We start from the raw sequence: 23,656 nt of genomic DNA, 5'->3' as shown, positions 1-23,656 counted from the left end.
GGTGAGCGCAGCCCAGAGCAGCAGACAAGGGATACGGGCGGCAGAAATTGCAGCAGTTTGTCACCTTTTGCAGCATTTCCCTCTCCCCTACGGGAGTGTCGGTTCTTCTAGCACCTCCGTGCGCGTTGATTGGCGATGGAGGGCGGGACTATCCCACAAGGGCTACTGGACGGTGTAGTCCCCCCACTCGGCGGCCGCTTTGATGTAAGGTGAGCGGCGGCGGGGGGGACTATCAGGCAGCAAGGCAGCAGATGGCGTGGACCCTTAGCGCTAGGTGAGCGCAGCCCAGCGCAGCAGACAAGGGATACGGGCGGCAGAAATTGCAGCAGTTCGTCACCTTTTGCAATCATTCTGTTACCCACCCACCTTTGCTAATTTTTAACCCATTAATCTATGTTACCTAGCAGAAGCAAATAAAGCAACAAACAGGTTCATGCAACATTTAAGACAAAAAAGACAAAACATAAGCACACAGAAATAAGCACATGCCATTAATAAAACAGCCGCATTTAATTCTGACATGACAATAGACAGGATTAATTCATTATTTCTCACACACATGCAGATGCAACATAATGCACGTTTATGAGCACACATATTAGTTTCCCGTGTGTCATGATTTTTGCAACTTTTACTCTAGGTTGGTTAATATTTTCACTGCACACTTTATTAATAATATTATTTTATTAAGGAAGTTTAACTTTGCGAGATGAAATAAATATATTTCAAAATCTCGCTCCATCACATCCATACTGGTAGGTAGTATAGTTTAAGAGTGATTGATCTGGAGAAGCACAAACTCAGAATTTAAAATGGTACACCATAGTTGGGGGTTCCCTTTAATAATGAGAATTGACTCTACCCAAATGAACTCCTTTTGCAAAATCAATCCTTGCTCTAAACCATACTTTGCAGTGTGTATGCACTTTTTTGATGACAGTTAATAGTTCTATATTAGGATTTAAACTTATAACTGCAAGTAACAAAAGTATGTATCTTACAAAAGCAGTAACCCATTGTCCTATTTAAATTATATGCACTTTGTGATCTGCATGGTACAAAATCTTTTCAGCAGGCATATTAACCCTCTGAATTACTTTATTTTCAGTCAAAATCTCAACTTGACAAAACCCCGGTCTCTCTCCAGGAAGAACATTAATCACCAGAGTTATCTTGACTTTTTTATTGTTGCTTGGGGATTGCTGGAGGAAGGAATGCAGCAGCATGTGCTTTAATACCATAATAAACTTGCAAACACAGCCCCTCTGAAGTCAGCACCTGATGCGGTGGCACTTGTTGCACGGCCTAAGAGCCGGCCATGTGTTAACCCCAGAGGGAACTGAGCCTACAGGGAAGTACCATGGAAGGGAGTAGGGATTTCCCCCTTTGAACTTCTGTTTGGTCATCCTGTAAGGATACATTTATGTCTTGTGAAGGAAGGATGGGAGAAGCCTGTCAAATAACCTAAACAGGACATTGTGGATTATGAGCTTGGCCTTCGTTCCAGGATGGTTGAATACATGAAAAAAGCAACTAAAAATCTTGAGGCAGCCAAGATCTTCAGAATCTGTGGAATGGCAAAAAGGGTGCACTGGTAGGGTTCAACAAACCATGGCAGAAGATGTGGGTTTTGGAGCCTGTGTCTCCTACTGCCCGCCAGGACAAATGGAGTGGGCCTTACCCTATCCTTGAAAGAAAGAGGAGGTCACCTATCTGGTGGGCCTTGGCAGTTGCAGGAACCCCAAGAGGGTCATCCATGTCAACCGCCTTACACACTGTCATGACCGGGCTGAAGTGGCCATGATAATGGTCAGAGATAAGGGTCAGGAAGCTGAGAGTGAACCTCTCCCTGACCTTCTCTCATACAACCCTAAAGATGGGTCAGTTGAAGGAGTGGTCTTGTCAGTCACCCTCCCTGCCCAACAGCAAACCGATTGCAGGCAAGTCCTACAACTTGGGCCACCATGTAGGTAGAGGCCAAGTTCAACCCCTACAACACAAGGCCCATACAATTTTGGACTGGGTAGCCCCAACCACCCAGACTAAAGTCAGTGTCTTCCTTGGATTGACTGGGTATTGGCAGGAGGTTTATGAGGCGGTATGGGTCCATTTTGGGCCCCCTCACTGAACTGACCTCCAAGACAATATCCAGGAAAGTTAACTGGACAGTGAACTGTCAAAAGGATTTTGACACTGAAGGAAGCAATGTGTTCAGCACCCATTCTAAAAGCTCCAGATTACACCAAGTAGTTCATAGTGCAGAGAGATGCCTCTGAACATGGGATAGGAGTGTTCCTATCCAAAACCAATGAAGATGGCCTTGAACAATCTATTGCTTTCATTAGCAGGAGGTTGATCCCATAGAGCAGAGTTGGAGTGCCATTGAGAGGGAAGCCTTTGCTGTGGTTTGGTCCTTGAAGAAGCTGATGCCATATTCTTTTGGATCTAACTTTTTTGTTCAAACCGACCCCAGGCCTCTCAGATGGCCAGATGGCTCTCTAGAGGTCCCTCACCAAGATCATTCAAACTACCAATGCAGGCTGCATGTCTTGGTGCAGACAAAACCAAAGTCTCGAATTGGCACACCACCCTATATGACGTGCCTTCAGACACTATACGGGATATAGCTACGCCACCCCTACAGCCTGAATGCAGAATGCCCCATATCCCATATGTGGACCTATCTGACTGAGCAGATATGACTCTGCAATGTCTTATTTAATTCTTAAACATTGTAAGTGAATTGGGAAACAACAATGAGTTCATGAGTTTGGCACATGTCATTTCGAGTTCCCAAGCTCCATGATGGCTTTACTATACCCCAAGACGTTTGGTACCAAACATCTTGTTTTAATAAACCTGCACTGATGCCAGTGTCAGATGTATTAATGCACCCAGAGTGTACCTTAGAGGTGATCCCTGAAAAACCCCTGACTACTAGTGTGGTGTCTGACTGGTCTTGGCCTGCCTGCTACCACTAGACATGTTTCTGGATCCCTCGAGTTAGAACCTTCACTCTCAGAGGCCGAGGACAAAGCCTGACTGGGCGGAGGAGTTCATACCTCATCCAAGTAGGTGCCGTCTTCCAGGGTGGGAAGCTTCAAAGGCCATGCCACCTTTGAAATGAGACCCAGGGCCTCTCCAACTAATGGAAGATGTCAACCCCCCTGTCCTGTTTCCACTTTTTGACTGGAGGACAGTAGAGAAAATTAGTTACTTTAAGAGGTGTGCCCACAACTAGCCAGCACCACCGCTGAGGTGGGGCAGCCCATGTGGACCTCACTTTTTAGAATCCTCCAACTTGTGTCAGAGAGAATTAGCCTATTAGGGCTAAGGTTATTCCCATTTCGTTCAGGAAGTGGTCTAATTGTGGGGGTAGTCATAGTAGTGAAGACTAGGTAGCCCATTCTCTAATACCGGGTACTCCCATTAATGCCCCTAAATTGAGTATTTAGGTGGCACCTCTTGACCCAGAACTTCAGTTTGATGGACTTACAGCTGAAGAGGACAAATAATAGCTATTAAATCCTAGAACTGAGTGCATGCCCCAGAGTTTTGGCACAAACCCCTGCCTGCCTCTTCAAGAGCTTTCTCAAACTGCCCAAAAACTTCCATCGGAGTAGAGGAACTACTTACCTGCAGCCTGCATGCAGCAAAACAGCAGAGTCCAGTCCACCGACTTGCAGTTCCCCTGCCTGACCAGCGCAGCAACCGACCAGGAAGAAATACTCATGCTCTGGAAGATCAGATCTGTCTTCCTACTGAGTGTGGAGGCACCAGGACTGACTGGAGCCATAAAGTACCAATCCCCGAGGTACTGGACACCCTGCAACCAAGACCGACATTGAAGAGTCCAGTTGGGAATCCAACCAGAGCCCAGCAGCCACTGAGGGATATCAAGACCCCTGAGACCCCCTTCAACAGTGGCCCAGCCATCCTGAATTTTCCCCTGCCAGCAGTTGGCCCCTGACCAGGAGGAGTAAATCTAGGCACTAGGGCCGACCAACCAACCTGCTCTGCACCCTGCCCAGACAGCTTAGGTAACAATGAACCAGCTGTGCTCCCTTTTCCCTAAGTCCCTTGCAGCCTTAGCCCCCATTTGGGGGCTCTTAATGGGGGCTCTTGGACTTGACCGAAAATCCCCTTGTGTAGCCGGTCTTCAGAGGGCTCCCCCTTCCCTGTAGCACGCCAGCTACCAACTCCCCTGACTCCCTGCGGAATTTGGGATGCACCTGTCAAACTGTTGGTAGAACATTGGACCTAGGCTTGTTGCCACTCTAAACCCAGAAGGTGAACCCCTACAACTGTCTGCGTTGTGCTTTACCTTCTTGCTTTTCCCTCTATAGGATTGCAAGGTACGTAATTGCGCATAACTATTTTCTTATCTTTGAAAATTCATATGAAAATCAGTACTAACATTTGAATGTAGTTCTTGGTTTGGTTCAAAAGTATATATAATAAAAATAATTGTTATGTTTCTAAATTGGTCTTTGATTTGTTCTTTGAGTGTGTGTCTCATTTATTGCCTCTGTGAGTACAACAAATGCTTAACACTACCCTCTGATAAGCCTAGCTGCTCGCCCACATTACCACAAATAGAGCGTTAGTATTATCTATGTTTGCGTATGTCATCCAGTTGGGGAATATCTGGACCCTCTGCACAGTGTACTTCTTTTAGTGCACTATATGGAAAGCCGGCTTTCTATATACACCTTTAAAGACCTATTAACTTCAACACAGACTTTTCACAATACACAACTCGGTACTACTGCCTCTGTCGTAACTTTTCAGGTTAAGCTGATCAGGCATAGTGACAGGTGTTTATCATTGACTTGTCACCATCACCAACTCAGTTCTGTTCAGCGCAGCCTAAGCTGTACTATAAGAAAAAACAAACACAAGCAATTTTCTTCAGGGAAAGCATACATCTGCCCAATCAAAATCTATACTCAGGGGTTTCAAAATACGGGCGAAGCGAAAGCCCATTTCTCAGTAGTCCTTCTTAAAATTCTTTTTCTGCTGTTCACCTAAAGTCTGCCGACAGCTGCACTGTCGATCCAGCCCAAGCAATGTGGTTTGTTCCTGCACAACAGCACTACAGTCTTGAATGAGATGAAACAAACTAGTCCACTAATGAGGGTGGCCACAATCATTGCTCCTGTCCACCTACCCACACAGAGGCATTACAAAAATACCACCTGTTGCGCATGTGGCTCCCCAACATTTTGGGGAGCCAAGTGTTCATCATGAAGAACAAGCAATTCTTACTCTCAATTCTCACTCTTTGAGCCCTAATGAGCTATTAAAAAGCTACCTACTGGTGGCTGGGAGGGAGGGACTGTACCATTCTGGGTGCCCATCAACATTTTCAGCCCAACCATTTCACATAGAAGAACTCCCCTCTGATGAAGTCATGACATCACTAATGTGTTTTGTGTTCTCTTTCAGATACAAATACTACAAGCAGCACAACAACAGCCTCTCCAACCACATCTGTCCCATTGTTGCCAACCACAACTATTATAACAACTGAAACTACAGCCTCAACAATCACTACAACAACTAGAACTGCTACAAGCAGCACTACAACAACTGACACTGCTACTATTGGCCCTGCTACGACCAGCTCTGCAACAACCGGCACTACCACAACAGGCAGTCCTACAACCAGCACTATCCCAAATAATACAACAGGCACTTCAACAACTGACAATGCTACACCTGGCACTACTACGAGCAGCACTGCAACAACGGCCACTACCACAACAGGCAGTTCTACAACTAGCACTACCTCACCTAGCACATCTGCAACAGGTATTTCAACAGCTGGCCCTGCTACAACAGTCAGTGCTACAACTGGCACTTTCACAACAGGCACTTCTACAACCAGCACTACCCCACCTATCCCATCTACAACAGACGCTACTACAACCAGCACTGCAACAACTGGCACTGCTACAACTGGCCCTGCTACTACCAGCACTGAAACAACAGTCAGTGCTACAACCAGCTCTATCCCACCTAGCACATCTACCTCAGGCACTTCAACAAATGACACTGCAACAACTGGTACTACTGCAACCAGCACTGCAACAACCGGCACTCTCACAACAGGCAGTGCTACAACTGGCACTGCAATGACTGCCACAACGGACAGTGCTACAACCAGCACTATCCCATCAAGCATATCCACAACAGACACTGCTACAACCAGCACTTCAACAACCGGCACTGCTACAATTAGCTCTACTATGAACAGCACTACAACAGCTGCCACTGCCACAACAGGCGGTGCTACAACCAGCACTACCTTGCCTAGCACATCTACAACAGGCACTTTAACAACTGGCCCTGCTACAACAGTCAGTGCTACAACTGACGCTGGCACACCAGGCACTGCTACAACCAGCATTTCCCAACCTAGCACATCTACAAAATACACTGCTACAACCAGCACTGCAACAACTGGAACTGCTACAATTAGCCCTACTATGAACAGCACTACAACAGCTGCCACTGCCGCAACAGGCGGTGCTACAACCAGCACTACCTCGCCTAGCACATTTGCAACAGGCACTTTAACAACTGGCCCTGCTTCAACAGTCAGTGCTACAACTAGCACTATCACAACAGGCACTTCTACAACCAGCACTACCCTACCTATCACATCTACAACAGACACCACTACAACCAGCACTGCAACAACTGGCACTGCTACAACTGGCCCTTCTACTACCAGCACTGAAACAACAGTCAGAGCTACAACCAGCGGTATCCCACCTAGCACATCTACCTCAGGCACTTCAACAAATGACACTGCTACAACTGGTACTACTGCAACAACCACCACAACAGGCAGTGCTACCACTGGCACTGCAATAACTGCCACAACAGACAGTGCTACAACCAGCACTTCAACAACTGACACTGCTACAATTAACCCTACTATGAACAGCACTACAACAGCTGCCACTGCCGTAACAGGCGGTGCTACAACCAGCACTACCTCGCCTAGCACATCTACAACAGGCACTTTAACAACTGGCCCTGCTACAACAGTCAGTGCTACAACTAACACTGGCACACCGGGCACAGCTACAACCAGCATTACCCAACCTAGCACATCTACAAAATACACTGCTACAACCACCACTGCAACAACTAGCACTGCTACAACTGGCCCTGCTACTACCAGGACTTCAATAACTGGCACTGTAACAACAGGCATTGCTACAACCAGCACTACCCCACCTAGCACATCTACAAAATACACTGCTACAACCAGCACTGCAATGACTGGCCCTACTACAACTGGCACTGTTAAGACCAGCATTGTAATAACCAGCACTGCCACAACCGGTAGTGCAACAGCTGGCACTGTCACATCAGGCACTGCAACAACCAGCACTAATCCACATAGCACATCTACAAATGACACTGCAACAACTATCACTGCAATAACTGGCCCTGCTACAACTGGCCCTGCTACTACCAGCACTGAAATAACCGGCACTGCCACACCAGGCAGTGCTACACCGAGCACTACCCCACGTAGTACATATACAACAGACACTGCTACAACCAGCCCTGCAACTACTGGCATTGCTATAACTGGCCGTGCTATGACCAGTACTGCAACAACTGGCACTGACACAACAGGCAGTGCTACAAACAGCACTACCTCGCCTAGCACATCTGCAACAGGTACTTCAACAACCGACACTGCTACAACTGGAACTGCTATGACCAGCACATCAACTACCATCACTTCTACAATGAGCACTACAACTAGAGGTACTACAACAACTGGTTTGACCGGATCATCTACCAGTGTAACTGGTTACACCACTACCAGCATTACTCTACCTAGCACATCTACAACAGACACTGCTATAAGCAGCACTACAGCAACTGGCACTACTATAACTGTTAAGACCAGCAGTGCAATAACTGGCATTGCCACAACCTTTGGTGCTACAGCTGGCACTGTCACAACAGGCACTGCTACAACCAGCACTACGCCAACTAGCACATCTGCAAATGACACTGCTACAACTAGCACTGCAACAACTGCCACTGCTAAAACTGGCACTGTTATGACCAGTACTACAATAACTGGCACTGGTACAACAGGCAGTGCTACACCCAGCACTACGCCACCTAGCATATCTACAGCACACACTGCTACAACCAGCACTGCAACAACTGGCACTGCTACAACTGGCCCTGCTATAACTAGCACTGCAACACCCGACCCGGACACAACAGGCAGTGCTATAACCAGCACTACCCCACCTAGCACATCTACAACAGGCACTTCAACAACTGCCACTGCTACGACTGGTATTACTAGGACCAGCACTGTAACAACCAGCACTACTCCACCTAGAAAATCTACAAAAAACACTGCTAAAACTAGCACTGCAACACCTGGCACTGCTACAATAAGCCCTGTTACGACCAGCACTCCAATAACTGGCACCACCACGACAGGCACTGCTACAACGATCACTAACCCACCTAGCACATCTACAAAAGGCAATTCAACAGCTGACACTGCGATAACTGAAACTACTATGGGCAGCACTTCAACTAACATCACTTCTACAACCAGCACTACAACTAGAGGTACTACAACAACTGGCATGACTGGATCATCTACCAGTGTAACTGGTGACACCACTACAGCCTCTACAACCCGTCCATCCAATGCCGGTAAGAAGACCCTAATTACATGGTAACACTGAGAGTGCCTGCACAGTGCCTCATGGGTAGCTCCTAGAGGGGAATGTGTGTATTACAAGCTGTTGTGTGCACCGGAGATGCACTGGAACCCAACAGTGGAGAGTTCTTAGAGAAAGTGTATGGGAGAGCCCACAGACAATACAAACGTGGAGATCCCTTACAGAATGTGTGGGGGAGATCCCCAAGAAAATGTGTATTTGCTGAGTCTGTAGTTTGTGGAGAGTAAATTATGTGTTGGAAGAATTTATAGGAACAATGAGATAAAAAAGAGAATGCATATGCTGAGTGTTCAGAGAGACTTGTATAGGGGAGAGTCAACAGAAAGTGTTTTAGCAGAGTTTATAGACAGTAAGGTTAGAGTCTACAGAGATTCTATCTGGGACGGAGATGGAACTGGGGTGATGAATAAAGAGAGACAGAGGAAGAGAGCAGAACACAGAGTGAGGTAACTCCAGCAGAGAGATATCCCAGGGTGAGGTAATACCAGCAGAGAGATATCTCAGCATCAGGTGATAAAAGCTGAGAGATATCTCAGTGTGAGGTGACACCAGCAGAGAGATATATCAGTGTGAGCTGATAAAAGCAGAGGGATATCTTAGTGTGAGGTGATACAAGCAGAGAGATATCTCAGTGTGAGGTGACACCAACAGACAGATATCTCATTTTGAAGTGATACAAGCTCAGAGATATCTCAGTGTGAGGCGATACCAGCACAGAGATATCTCAGTGTGAGGCGATACCAGAACAGAGATATCTCAGTGTGAGGTGATACCAGCAGAGACATATCTCTGTGTGAAGTGATACAAGCTAGAGGTATCTCAGTGTGAAGTGACACCAACACTGATATATCTCAGTGTGAGGCTATACCAGCACAGAGATATCTTAGTGTGAGGTGAAACCAGCAGAGAGATATATAAGTGTGAGGGGACACCAGCAGAGACATATATCAGTGTGAGACGATACCAGCAGAGAGATATCTCATTTTGAGGTGATACTAGCACAGAGATATCTCAGTGTGAGGCAATACCAGAACAGAGATATCTCAGTGTGAGGCGATACCAGCACAGAGATATCTCAGTGTGAGGTGACACCAGCAAAGAGATATCTCAGTGTGAGGCGATACCAGCAGAGAGATATCTCATTTTGAAGTGAAACAGGCAGAGAGATATATCATTGTGAGGTGACACCAGAAGAGAGATATCTCGGTGTGAGATGATACCAGCAGAGAGATATCTCAGTGTGAGGCGATACGAGAACAGAGATATCTCAGTGTGAGGTGATACCAGAACAGAGCTACCTTAGTGTGAGGTGATACCAGCATAGACATATCTCAGTCTGAAGTGATACAAGCTAGAGATATCTCAGTGTGAGGTGACACCAGCACAGAGATATCTCAGTGTGAGGCGACACCAGCAGAGAGATATATCATTGTAAGGTGAAACCAGCAGAATCAAAACTTTGCAATAGCTGCGCACAACTTTGTTTGGATTCTTTTGAGGTTAGATTTTGTAGATACTTTTTCACATGTTATAAGATGCTCCCTCGGGTGACTTTTCCGTCCCTTCGGTACGTCAGGTATTAATATGTCTCTGCTGGTATCACCTCACACTGAGATATCTCTCTGATGGTATGACCTCACACTGAGATATTTCTCTGATGGTTTTACTTCACACTAAGATATCTCTGTGCTGGAATCACCTCACACAGAGATATGTCTCTGCTGGTTTCACCTCACACTGATATATCTCTCTGCTGGTGTCACCTCACACTAAGATATCTCTAGCTTGTATCACCTCACACTGAGATATCTGTCTGATGGAATCACCTCACACTGAGATATGTCTTTGGTGGTTTCAATATTTAGAAAGTGCTTCCAATGACTCTTGCTTGCATCCCCCTGTGGGCACTCTGTTGATTTCATCTAAAAGGATTCTTTTCCTATGAAGTAGTAATAACCACTATGACTTGTAACTCTTGTTTCATCAAGTTCCTTTTTTTTATTATTATTGAAATTCACTCCATTTCAAGTTTTTATTGTTCTCCATTTCCATCATTTTATGCATTAATGGTACTCCAATGCATTTCAAGCCAATCGCTCTTCATCAGGGAGCATGTCTATAATAGAATCATTGCGCACACTTTTACACTGTGATTTTGTCAATAAAGTTATATACATTTGCATTTTGATCCCCCCTCGTTTATTCCTGTGTGAATCGGTGACATGTATTTTCTTTGCGTTTAAACTGCTGCTTGTTGTTAGTGTTGACTCGTGCATAATCTATACCTGTGGATAATTAACACAGCATTTTGTGACTTGTTAATACGAGTCATTTCATGACCCTATAATAAAATCTGCAGGTCGATTGGTGAAAGATTAAGGTATTTTAATCTTAACGTGCCTAAATAGTATTCAAGTTATGTCTACTCATGGATCTGATGAGCTTTTCAATATCTTTCGTATGCTGCAACATAACGTGAAAAACCTCTGTTTAACAACGATGGTCAAAAAGCACATTTCAATTCTAGCTATATCCCACGCTTCTTATGCGCTTGGAAACACTTACTTTGTTCCAGCTTTATAAGTCTCCCAGGTGCACGTTAAGATTAAAATACCTTAATCTTTCACCAATCAACCCGCAGTTTTTCTTATAGAGTCATGCAAGGATTCGTATTAACAAGTCACGAAATACTGTGTTAATTATCCACATGAATATAACACGGTAGCCGGGTTGGACTGGCCTGTGGGGAAATCAGGCAGTGAGTGATGGTCTAATCTGTCAGGTTATTATGTAGGTTTTTTGGTCTGTTTGTTGGCCTTCTTTATGGTCAGTTTGAGCAACACTGGAGCGCAGTCAGATTAGAGCAGTAGTTTAAGCACAAAAAAAGCATGTCACCGATTCTCACAACAGGAATAAACGAGGGGGGATCAAAATGTAACTGTATATAACTTTATTGACTAAATCGCAGTGTAAAAGTGTGCGCAATGATTCTATTTTAGACATGCTCGAAATGCATTGGAGTATCATTAATGCATAAAATGATGGAAATGGAGAACAATAAAAACTTGAAATGAAGTGAATTTCAATAATAATAAAAAAAGGAACTTGATGAAACAAGAGTTACAATTCATAGTGGTTATTGCTACTTCATAGAAAAAGAATCATTTTAGATGAAATCAACAGAGTGCCCACAGGGGGATGCAAGCAAGAGTCATTGGAAGCACTTTCTAAATATTGAAACTAGCAGAGACATATCTCAGTGTGAGGTGATACCATCAGAAAGATATCTCAGTGTGAGGTGATACAAGCTAGAGATATCTCAGTGTGAGGGGACACCAGCAGAGAAATATCTCAGAGTGAGGTGATACCAGCAGAGGCATATCTCAGTGTGAGGGGATACCAGCAGAGAGATATCTCAGTGTGAGGTGAAGGAAGCAAAGATATATCTCATTGTGAGGCGATAGCAGCAGAGAAATATCTCAGTGTGAGGCTATAACAGCAAAGAGATATCTCAGTGGAAGGTGATACCAGCACAGAGATATCGCCGTGTCAGGTGATACCACCTGTGGAATATCTCAGTGTGAGTTTAAAGCAGCACAGAAATATCTAAGTGTGAGGTGGGCAAAGCAGAGAGATATTTCAGTGTGAGGTGATACCAGCACAAAGCTATCTCGATGTGAGTTGATACCAGCATTGAGATATCTCAGTGTGAGGTAACTCCAGTAAAGAGATATCTCAGTGCGAGGGGTCACCAGCCGAGATGTATCTCTGTGTGAGGTGTTATTAGCAGAGAGATATCTCAGTGCGAGGCAACACCAGCAGAGAGATATCCCTGTGTGAGGTGAAAGCAGCAGAGAGATATCTCAGTGTGAGGCGATACCAGCCGAGATAAATCTCAGTATGAGGCGATAACAGCAATTAAAAATATCGGAGGCAAAATATCAATGTGAAGAATATCAAAGTCCTAAACACATTATGGTAAGTTCAAAAATTTCGGAAATACAATATCGTAAAAAATATTGTTGTTAAAAATATTGTTTTTAGGTCTCGCGTCAGCGAAAGACCTTATGTCGCCGGCTTGCCGGGAATGTTGGACAGGGGAGGGGCACGCACTTTCCCTCGGCGGATTTCACCTCGTGGGCGCGCACGTGCACATCTCCTGTTCAACATTCAGCAGCCTCTCGCCTCTCTCTTTCACGCGCGCACAGACGCAGCCACACTCACGCATGCGCACACACATTCCCACGCGCACACACTCACCCCCTCTTCCCCCCCCCGGCACACGCAGGGCTTTCATACACACACAAACGCGCACACACACACCCTCCCAACCCCACTCACCGGGCACACGCAGGGCTTCCATCACTGGTTTTTCTTGCAGATGTATATATTGTGAACTCAACCCGAAGTATTGGAGTGCTTTACATTATCACTAGTTACGTTACACAAGGACACATTAATTTCTGGTAGGTACGGGGAGATTAAGTGATTTGAAGAGGAATGGGCGGTGCACAACAGAATAGTTCAAAATTCGAATGAATTTAAAACGCGGATGGGTGCTCTCCAGGGAGACGGTCCCGCTAGGCGTCTGGAAGTATAACACAGATGAGTGTATGCAAGAGCTTGCAAATACATCCCCTGTATGAGGCACTCCTTAAGTGTTCATCGAAATGATTACCAAAGTAAATGTAATGAAGTTAATTTATTCATCCATATTAATTCATAGAGAACAAAGTTCCAATGATATTTTCATCATATCATTAATAAATTCACAATACGGCTCGTACATATGCTCCAATGCATTTCGGGCGGAGCGCCCTTTGTCAAGGAGAATTAGTAACGGAAAGCCGTTTCCTAGTCTGGTGCGAGCATCAGGTTAGAGAGTAGGGTTATGATCGAACCTTAGCTCCAAAGTTGGCAGCTCGGACGTGACGTAAGGCCACATCCAGCCTGGCTTGGTGGCAGTTTGTAACCCGAGGGCTACATGGCCACTTGTTTACCTCACAGCATGTCAGGTGCGCTGTAACAAGCGCTCAATGTATTCGGTTTACAAGGTGTTCCCTCAGTACTGCTCTCTTAGTATCTTAGTGGCAGTTTGTAACCCTAGGACTACACGCTCACTTGTTTACCTCATAGATCAGGTGCGCTGTAATATGAGCTCAGTGTGTTCCTTTTACAAGGTTCCCTCAGTACTGCTTTCTTGGTATTATTCCAAAGTTCACTTGCCTCAGCTGAGTCAGCTCATCGCCTTCCGTCACTTATTTTCCCGCTGAGCGCCCAGGCGCCTATGTCGGCGGATAAGCAGTGATGTCCCTCGAAGTCCTCCCAGTGCCAGGCTATTGGCTCCCCTAACCTTGCTCCTCCCTCCAGCAGCCCCTGTTGATTCCGGAAGTCCTGTTCACGATCGGCGTAAGTTGCACAAAATGTCTGTAGTTACAAGGTGAGTTTGCTCCAGGAAAGCTGCGTAAAGGTCAGAACTGTCCATGACGGAACTGGGGAACCGGGTTCGAGTGTATGCATCGGTTCAACATCTTGCAATTCGATGTAATCACTTAATCTCCGGTGCTGCAAAACATTATTGAGTCATTGTGTAATGTAACTTGTGACCGGGGAAAGAAAAACCTGGGAGGATGAAGGGATGGCTGACAGGTCTAATTGCAGTTAGAATGGCTGATATACCCGGCTTGGAATAGGCTAAGTGGACCTGCGAACGACATCTACTTGTGCCCTTTGGTACACCGAGTGGGTTACTTACAGTCTGGCTCTCTTGGGTAAAGTTTATGGACCTGGTTATATGTATTACTGCCAAGGGAATCTGGGATATGCAATAGCTTCAGAAGTCTTGGTTTATAAACCAGCAGTATTCATCATATTTTTATTTTGTTTAGCCTATGCTTAACTTGATAAATGAACAAGCATTTGCAATGCAATAGGTCTCGCAGTTGTGAGAGTTTGAGCTATTGGCATTGTAAATCGCAATGCCTTTTATTTACGTGTTGGTTTTTAAAACATAAACAAAAGGCATTGTCAAATACAATGCCAATAGCTTAAACTCTCGCAAATGCGAGACCTATTGCATTGCAAATGCTTGTTTAAAAATGTTGTTGGATTTCAGGGGTACGGTGCGTATATCACCCCATGATTGTGGGTGTATGGTGCGTAGGGGTACGGTTCGTGCCCCCCAAAGCAGTAGGTGTACGGTGCGTACACACCGTGCGTACACCCCTTGAGTTTAGGGGTACGGTGCATATGCAAATGTGTGGCTCTCCATACGAATTGCCTCTACGCGACGTATTCCATACGAATCGCGTACTCATTCCCCGGTCCGGATCGTACTTGTCGGGCCGTACGGCATGTTTACGATTCGTACGGTTCACTGTGATGGTCTATGTCCTACGGATTTAACCATGTGTTTCGTATGGTTCGCAATGATTCAGACAAATTTTTTACCTACGGATCGTACTACGCGATTCGGACGGATTTGTACGATTCGGACGGAAACGGCTATGAATACGAATCGTCGTACGGATTCGGGTAGGAATTGAACCCAAAATGAATTGTCCAAACAAAAAAATATTAATTATTAAAAATGTATTACCAAATAATAATTAACAATAAATTAATTATCAATACTCAACAATAAAAAAAAATTACTTATTTAAAAATAAATTACTTCCCACCCTATTCCCCTATAAACTCACAACACACTTCAATAATAAATTAATACATTTAATAGAATTACTAATTAATCAATTAATAAAAATGAATTACCAATTAATAAAAATTAATTACCAATTAATCATTATTTACCATAACATTAATTATCCATACCAATAAATAAAAATACAAAAAATACTTAATTACAATTAAATTACTTCCCACCCTACTCCCCTATAAACCCGCAACCCGCTACAGAACTAAAACACATAATTTACTTGAAAATAAATGACTAACTTCTAAAAATTGTATACATATATTCTAAAACTAGTACAATAATTAATGAAAACTATAAACACAAACATATAAAATATATAATAAAAACATAACACTAATATAAATATCAATATAAGTAACATCAATATTTTTCCTATCGATATTACTAACTTTGATATTTTTTTTTATTTAAAAAAAAAAAAATGTATTAGAAGAAAGAAAACAAAGTACAAGGCAAAAAAGACGGTATACATGGACATGTGTTCACATAGGAGGACACCTAGGCACAATATTATACAACAGATCAATTGTACATATTGTGGGGAGGGGGCCAGCAGGGAAAACAGATTTAAGGATAACAAAAAGCACACAATACATGGAATGCCGGATTAGGGGGACAGAGGGACTTCGGGGTCGTCCACAAACAGAGGCGTACATAGATTTCCACGGTACGCATTCCATTGGCTCCAGATACTATTCCATTTTCTAGGTTTGCCCCGCGCCACATACACAGTCTTCTCTCTGAACATACACCAGTCCATATTCTCCTTCCATACCGATAACGTGGGCGGGCGCTGTGAACCCCACAACTGCGCTACATCCCGTTTGGCAATCATATTCCCAAGGGTCGCCCACTGCGTCTGGGCCACACTATAATCATTCGGCTCCCACACATTCAACAGGCACCGCCTGGCCACGGGCTGCAGCACCACCCCCGTGACTCTACCCATCACTGCATGTACATTATTCCAGAACTGCACCACCTCCGGACACTCCCAAAGTATGTGTAGGAAAGTACCAAGCATCCCACAACTACGCTTACATAACCCGTCCGAGGAAAAACCCATGCGAATCAAGTGCGGACCAGTGATATATAAACGATGTAAGATTTTGAGCTGAACAAAGCGGAGACGTGCAGGAATAGCAACCTCCTTAGGCGAGGACAATGCAGCTTGCCAATCCTCGTCGTCCAGCTCCAAACCGTCGCCGGTCCAGACCTCCCTAAGACGCACTTACAGATCCACTCGGGTATTGATCAACTTCTTATATATCAGGGAAATGGTACTGTCGGGGACGTGGCCATCAAGGAGCCTATCTTCCAGGGGGAGGACTCGGGGATGACGGTACCCGCCGGGAGAACCGAACTCAAGGCATGGTGAATCTGTGTGTATCGGAAGAATTCCCTGTCACTCAAATCGTATTCTGCCTTTAGTGCCGCAAAGGTCTTGATTCCGCCCTTGACCCAAAGATCGCCCACGCAGCTCATACCAATCATGTCCCTTTTGTCAAACCCTTTCGTTTTACAGAGACATCCCAGCCTTTCAGAAGCATACAAGGGGGTCGCACGAGTCAATCGATCTCCCCAACCCACAGACGCATTCGCAGCATGCCACACTCGTACAGCAATCGTGGTAGGACCAGATAAATCCTTGCCCGCCGCCTTTGAGTAGAGCGCCCTCCTGTAGTCCCCGCCCGGTAGCAAATACTTATCCATCTCGAACGCCGGGTTGGAAGCAGGCGCATATGTCGCATGATTGATCGCATTCAGTTGCGAGGCCCAATAGTAACGCCTAATATCCGGTAACGCAATACCCCCATCATACCAGGGAAGGGTGAGTTTTGCGAGGGAAATACGCGAACGTCCATCCCAAATTAACCGTCTCTGCAGGCTCTCATCTCTCTAAAGTAGCTCTCCGGAATAATATGAAACGTATTCTGAAGTGCGTCCAAAAACCTCGGCAGGGCCATCATTTTAAAAAGGGCCGCGCGCCCGAGCGGCGATAGCGGCAACCCGTGCCAACGCTCAACATCAAGTCTCAATCTTTGAAGGGGGGGAGCAGATTACGTGTGTAGCGAGCCGCAGGGTCTAAAGATATAAAGATCCCCAGGTACTTAAAGCCCGTCGGAGAGACCCGGATAGGGCATCTGCGAGGCAAGGGAGGGGGACCGCCCGAGAGCACGTATACACAGGATTTAGCCCAGTTGATAACAAGGCCCGAATTTTTCCAAAACGAAGTGAGCACATCGAACAAAACATTGAGGGATTTTCGAGGGGACGTAAGTTACAGTAAAATATAATGCGCGTAGAGCGAGGCGCGATCCTCAAAGTCCGGGGACAACCGGATCCCCTTAAGCGAGGGTTCCCAGCGCAGCCAGGCAGCCAACGGCTCAAGGGCAAGTGCGAAAAGCAGTGGCGACAACGGGCAGCCCTCTTGCGTGCCTCTCCCGAGAACAAAAGACGCTGAGACCCGACCATTCACCACCACCTGCACCAGTGGCTCCGCATACAAAAGTTTCACCCATCCGATGAACCCGGGGCCGAATCCGAATTTCACAAGAGCGGCCCAAAGATAAGGCCACTCAAGAGTATCAAAGGCCATCTTTGCATCCAAGGAAGCCAAGATGGCCGGTTCACGAAGTGACGCCGCCCTCGCGTGAACACCATGCAAGCGCCGCAGGTTGAGCGCCGTGTTACGATGCGGGATAAAACCGGACTGATCCGGATGGACCAGGTCTCTGATAACGTTCGTCAGGCGGTTAGCTAATACCTTAGCCAGAATTTTCGGTTCAGTGTTTAGAAGCGAGATCGGTCTATAAGATGAGCAGCGATCCCGCGGCTTCCCTTCCTTGTGAATCACTACAATAGTAGCAAGACGCTGATCACGTGTGAGGGAGCCAGAGTCGCGGGACTCTAGAAACATATCACGAAGATATGGAGCCAGTTTGTCTGGGCACAATTTATACAGTTCAATGGGCAGACCATTAGGGCCCATGGCCTTGCCAGAGCGGATTGAACGAATGGCGGTAGCAACCTCGTCAGCCGACAGCACCGCGTCCATCAGGTGCCTGTCAGCCACAGACAGGCAGGGCAACGTAATATCGCAAAGCAACAAATGAGAGTCAGTCTCCGGTCTGTCAGAGACCGGCGCATACACAGTTCGGAAGTGTTCCGCAAAGCAGTCAACAATCGCAGCTGGGTCAGTCACACACACTCCATCAAGGTTCTCAATCACAGGAACTACACGACTCGCCCTTTCTTTCTTGTCCAGCCACGCAATCAATTTACCCGCCTTATCCCCGACATCATACCGTCTGCCCTGCTGTTCCCTGCTCATGACCTTTGCAGCATCAGTAACCAGGGCCTTATAATCTAATTGTTTGAGGCTGAGGGAATGAAGTTTGGCACGGGACACTCCGTCCTCCAAGTCACTCTCCAGTGTGGTTATCTCTGCCTCCAGACGGACCACCTCTTCATGCTTACTTTTCTTGGCGGTGGCGATCAAAGATAAAGCCTGCCCACGTATCACAGTCTTAAACGCCTCCCACAACGATACAGCAGATGACACAGACCCCACATTGTCTACAAAATAATGATCAAAGGATTTCAACAATTCGGTACGGGTCTCGGGATTGCGAAGAAACCAGGGGTTGATAGGGGCGACCCGTCCCTCATTACTCATGGTAGCGTCCATACTAAGCCAGTCTGGGGCGTGGTCGGATATGCCCCTGGCGAGGGGCCGCACCTCCGCAACGGAGGAGGACAGCGCCGCCGGCAACAGAATATAGTCAAGTCTGGACAGACTGCCATGGGCACCAGAGTGAAAGGTGTATTGCGTCTGGTTCGGGTTTAGCAACCTCCAACAGTCCATCAGACCAAATGTCTCCAGGAACCCACTTAACCAGGTTTGCGACTTGGGGAGATCCCTGGGGGGGTAGTGATCCATGTCACCGGAGACAACCGAATTGAAGTCTCTGCCTATCACCAAGGTGCCCTCAGGGAGCCCTAGTACAACATGCCCAAGATCAGCAAAAGTCGAGGTCTGTAGACCCGGCGGAACATAGACAGTGACAAATGAGACCGTCCTCCCCTCCCATCTACCAGTGAGAGCGGCATAGCGCCCCCTATCATCAAGAAGCACATCATCGATTGCCAAGGGGAGAGAGGACCTGACGAGGATACCCACACCCCTGGAACCAGAGTTGAAACCAGAGTGTGCCACCAGGCGATACCCTCGCCGATTCATGGCATGGCACGTGTTCCCAACCAGCTGCGTTTCCTGCAACAACACAATATTGGGGGAGAGGCGCCGCAGAAGCTGCAAGACCACACCCCTTTTGATCCTATCCCCCAACCCATTGACATTCCAACACATTAATTTCAATCCACTAACCCCCATCCCAAAAAGATGTGCAGAGTCCACCCCACAACGAAAACAATGACCTACTCAAGAAAAAATACGATATGTTGCCTTGAAAGAAACCCACAAACACCCCAGAACCCCCTACCACCCCCCAATGAGAACCTGTTACAACTCCCCCCACCCTGCACCCCTGCGTTAGACTCAAAAGTCACCCCAACTTGCAGTGTGCCTGTCGCCCCATCATTAAACTAGTCTACGAAAAGAAACCCCTGAGGAGGAAAGAGTTCCACCCCCCCCACCACCCTCGGGTACATAGCAATAGGACACAATAATAGACGAAATATCGAACCCAGCCGGATAGTACGTGAATGTTCAGAAATCAGGAAACATAATGTCACTCTTGTTCCGATACGCCGCCCTCGGCTCCACCAGGATGCCCGGTTGAGTCCGTTTGTTTGGGGAGGGCATCCAGCCAGTCACTCACTCCATCAGGACGATCAAAGAAGAAAGTCCGGTCTTCATATTCGACACGCAGCCTGGTCGGAAAGAGCATTGCGTATTTCAGGCCCAAGTCTCTCAGCCTTCGTTTCACTCCCTGAAACCCCATTCTTTGTCTCTGAACAAGTTGTATGAAGTCCGGGTAGAAACTCACCGTCGTGTTCTCGAATCTGACGGGGCCACTTACTCTCGAGGCCTGGAGGATGGTGTCTCTGTCCCTAAAATTGAAGATCCTGGCGATAATAGGTCTCGGCGTGGCACCAGATTTCGGCTTCCCACCCGGCACTCGATGGGCACGCTCCACAGCAAAGAATTTACTCAGGCCTGTGGGGGTCGGGTGATTCAAGACAATGTCCTCCACGAGAAGATCAGTAGCCAAACCACCAGAGGTTTCAGGGACACCGATAAGGCGTATGTTGTTGCGCCGGGCCCTATTTTCAAAATCCTCCAGGCGATGCACCATGAGATCGTTGGAGGAGCGCAAGCGTCCAACTTCTGTCTGCAGATCAGAAACATCGGTTGTGAGGCTAGAAGTCTTCAGGTCCAGAGACTTGACCCTTTCATTGGTCTTCGACAAATCAGCTCTGATCAAAGTAACATCAACTGCTACCGTGTCGATTTTGAGAGCGAGAGCCTCATATTGTTGACCAAGTGAAGTCTGCATGTTGGCAATGGCGCCCATGACGTCCTGCAAAGTCAATTCGGCCGACGTAGTCGGGTCGTCAGTGGGGCCCTCAAAAGCTCGACTGGCACCACCGGGGGACCCCTTGGGTTGGGTATAGTGATCCATGACGTTGGTCTGAATCGGTCCCCTGCGTAGAGGCGTTTTAGTCTTCCGCTTCTCATTGTCAGGCCTGGTGGTCATGTTGAATGGTGAGCCCCAAAGGAGCCCGCGAGACCTGGTGAAAATGGCCGCTCACCCACAGACCACTGCAAAGAACGAAAGTGGGCTGAAAGGGCAGAGGTAACAGCTCAGCCCAACACCCAGACCCTCAGAACAGTTGGCATATAGTCAGGAAGCAGAGTTAGGCTGGACTCCGATGGGGGAGCGAGACAAGCACGCAATTGAAGAAGGCAGCGGCCCAGAAACGAAACCGAAAGTCAACTCATGGCAACAGAGAGAACCCCTTAGGCCGCTGTTGTTCAATTGCTCCCCGGCGTCTTGGTGTGCCAGCTCCCGGTGTCGCCGAGGGACGGGCCTCCAAAAACTCCGATCGGCCAAGAAGTCCAAATGGAATTTTGAAAACAGCTAAGGTATCAGCTGAGGTTCATCTGCAAGTACCCGTGGTCAAAGTCAGGATATATTTCAGGATATATGCGGAGGGCAACGAGGGACTCGGGAGCCCTGTGCTCACACGGCCATCCTGGATGCGTGCGTAGCTCCTCTGATTACTAACTTCGATATTAACAAAACGATATTTCTTACCTTCAGGTCAGTATTCTGGTCGTCGATATTCTTGATTTCAATATTCTGTCCCTACGATATTTCTAACTCGATATTATTGTAGGTCGAAATAAAAAACTTGATATTTAGACTGTGCACCAGCAGAGACATATCTCAGTGTGAGGTGATACCAGGACAGAAGTATATCAGTTTGAGGTGATTCCAGCATGGAGATATCTGTGAGGTGACACAAGAAGGGAGATATCACAGTATAAGGTAATATCAGTAGAGAGAACACCATGTAAGGTGGTACCTGCATAGAGGTCACAGTGCAAGGATATCCCTAGAGAGATATTACAGTATGCGGTGATGGCAGCAGAGAGATTGCAGTGTGCGATGACACCAGGAGAGAGATAGCTGTGCCAGGTAGTACCTGCAGAGAGGTAGCAGTGTCAGACGAACCCTGGAATAAGATCACAGAGTGAGATGATAGCTAGAGAGTTTATAGTATGATGTGACAGCTGCTGAGAGATCACAGCATGAGATGATGTCAACAGAGAGATCTGAGCATGAGGTGAAAGTTGCAGAGAGATCACAGTGTGAGAGAACGCCTGTAGAGAGATATTGGTGTGAACTGATAGCTGCAGGTGGTACCTGCAGATAGAGACCTCAGTGTGATATCATACCAGCAGAGAGACAGATCACAGTGTGAGGGTCACCAGCAAAGGTCACCATGGGAGGTGAAAGCTAAAGGCAGAGAGAGGGATATCTCAGTACGAGGTGATGGCAGCAGAGGGATCAGAGTAATATTACAACTGACTGGACCACAGTGTGAGATGACAGCTGAAAAGAGATCTCAATCTGAGGGGATAGCTGCAGAGAGATCACTATGTGATTTGATGTCAGCAGAGATATCACAATATGAGCAGAGAGATCACAGTGTAAGGGGATACCTGCAGAGAGATCACAGAGTGAGGCGATACCTGCAGAGAGATCACAGAGTGAGCTGATAACTGCAGAGAGATCACAGTGTGAGATGACAACTGAAGACAGATAACAGATTAAGGTAACAGCTGCTGAAAGCAGAGATATCACAGTGTGAGGGGATGTCTGCAGAGAGATCACAGTGTAAGGGGTATCTGAAAAGAGATAATGCCCATAGAGAGATGTCGATGTGAAATGATACCTGCTGAGATTTCTCATGTGAGATGACACCTTTTGTTTTTATTAGTGTTGGACATCATAACATGTTAGTTCCAGACGTCATAACACACACGCAGTGGCATTAGCAGGCTTCGCTCAAAATTATAAACCCAAAACTCGCGGAATAATCAAAGCTTTGGAATAGAACAACATAAATCGCTTCATTCATCACTTAACTTGAAATACAAGCCCCATATACCTCCATATCACTTCATTTATATTTAGAAAGGTCATTCTCCAGTATTGGATCTTTCCTAGATTCACATGCTTGAATAATTCACTGTCATCAAAGTGGGAGTCCCATAGTACCCTACTAAAGCAGTATGTATCAATATTATAAGCTATAATTGCAATGAGAAAGTCAATTTAATAGCCTAACTATATCCTTTCTGTAACAGGACCAAACTTGAACTATAAACTATCAGGAGAAATCACCCTCTAGAACACTCCCTACAGAGGCTGAATGCCTCAGATGTTCTACCTCACGTTGTGTGAAGGGAGTCTCCTGGAGCTTTGCTCAGTTGCTTTAGCTACTACTTCTTTTTGGATCATTCAAGATTATATTTGATGCTTCATTTCTCTGACACAGGCCTTAATATGTCCGAGTAGCAGAAAACAAGGTAAAGGACTACAAAATATTTCTAACCTTTTCTTCAAAAGCTCTTACGTTTAGAGAGATGAGGCTATTATTGTGGCTACAGAAACTTAAATCTGTCACTTCTGAGGAGGAAAATGAGGATTCCTTACAGGAG

The 23,656-nt window shown here is 46.3% G+C and overlaps 1 protein-coding gene across 1 annotated transcript in view; it reads left to right on the top strand.

The window, feature by feature from the left end:
- The window catches only part of LOC144803927 (uncharacterized), a 139,506-nt gene that overhangs the window by 92,964 nt on the left and 22,886 nt on the right, over window positions 1-23,656 (top strand). The window contains exon 5 of the mRNA XM_078671885.1: window positions 5,449-8,715. Coding sequence (XP_078528011.1) covers window positions 5,449-8,715 — 3,267 coding nt within the window. The remainder of the gene's footprint in view (window positions 1-5,448; window positions 8,716-23,656) is intronic.

The sequence above is a fragment of the Lissotriton helveticus genome, chromosome 1_2, assembly GCF_964261635.1.
Source record: "Lissotriton helveticus chromosome 1_2, aLisHel1.1, whole genome shotgun sequence".
Classification (NCBI taxonomy): domain Eukaryota; kingdom Metazoa; phylum Chordata; class Amphibia; order Caudata; family Salamandridae; genus Lissotriton; species Lissotriton helveticus.
This window is presented reverse-complemented; position numbering and strand designations above follow the sequence as displayed.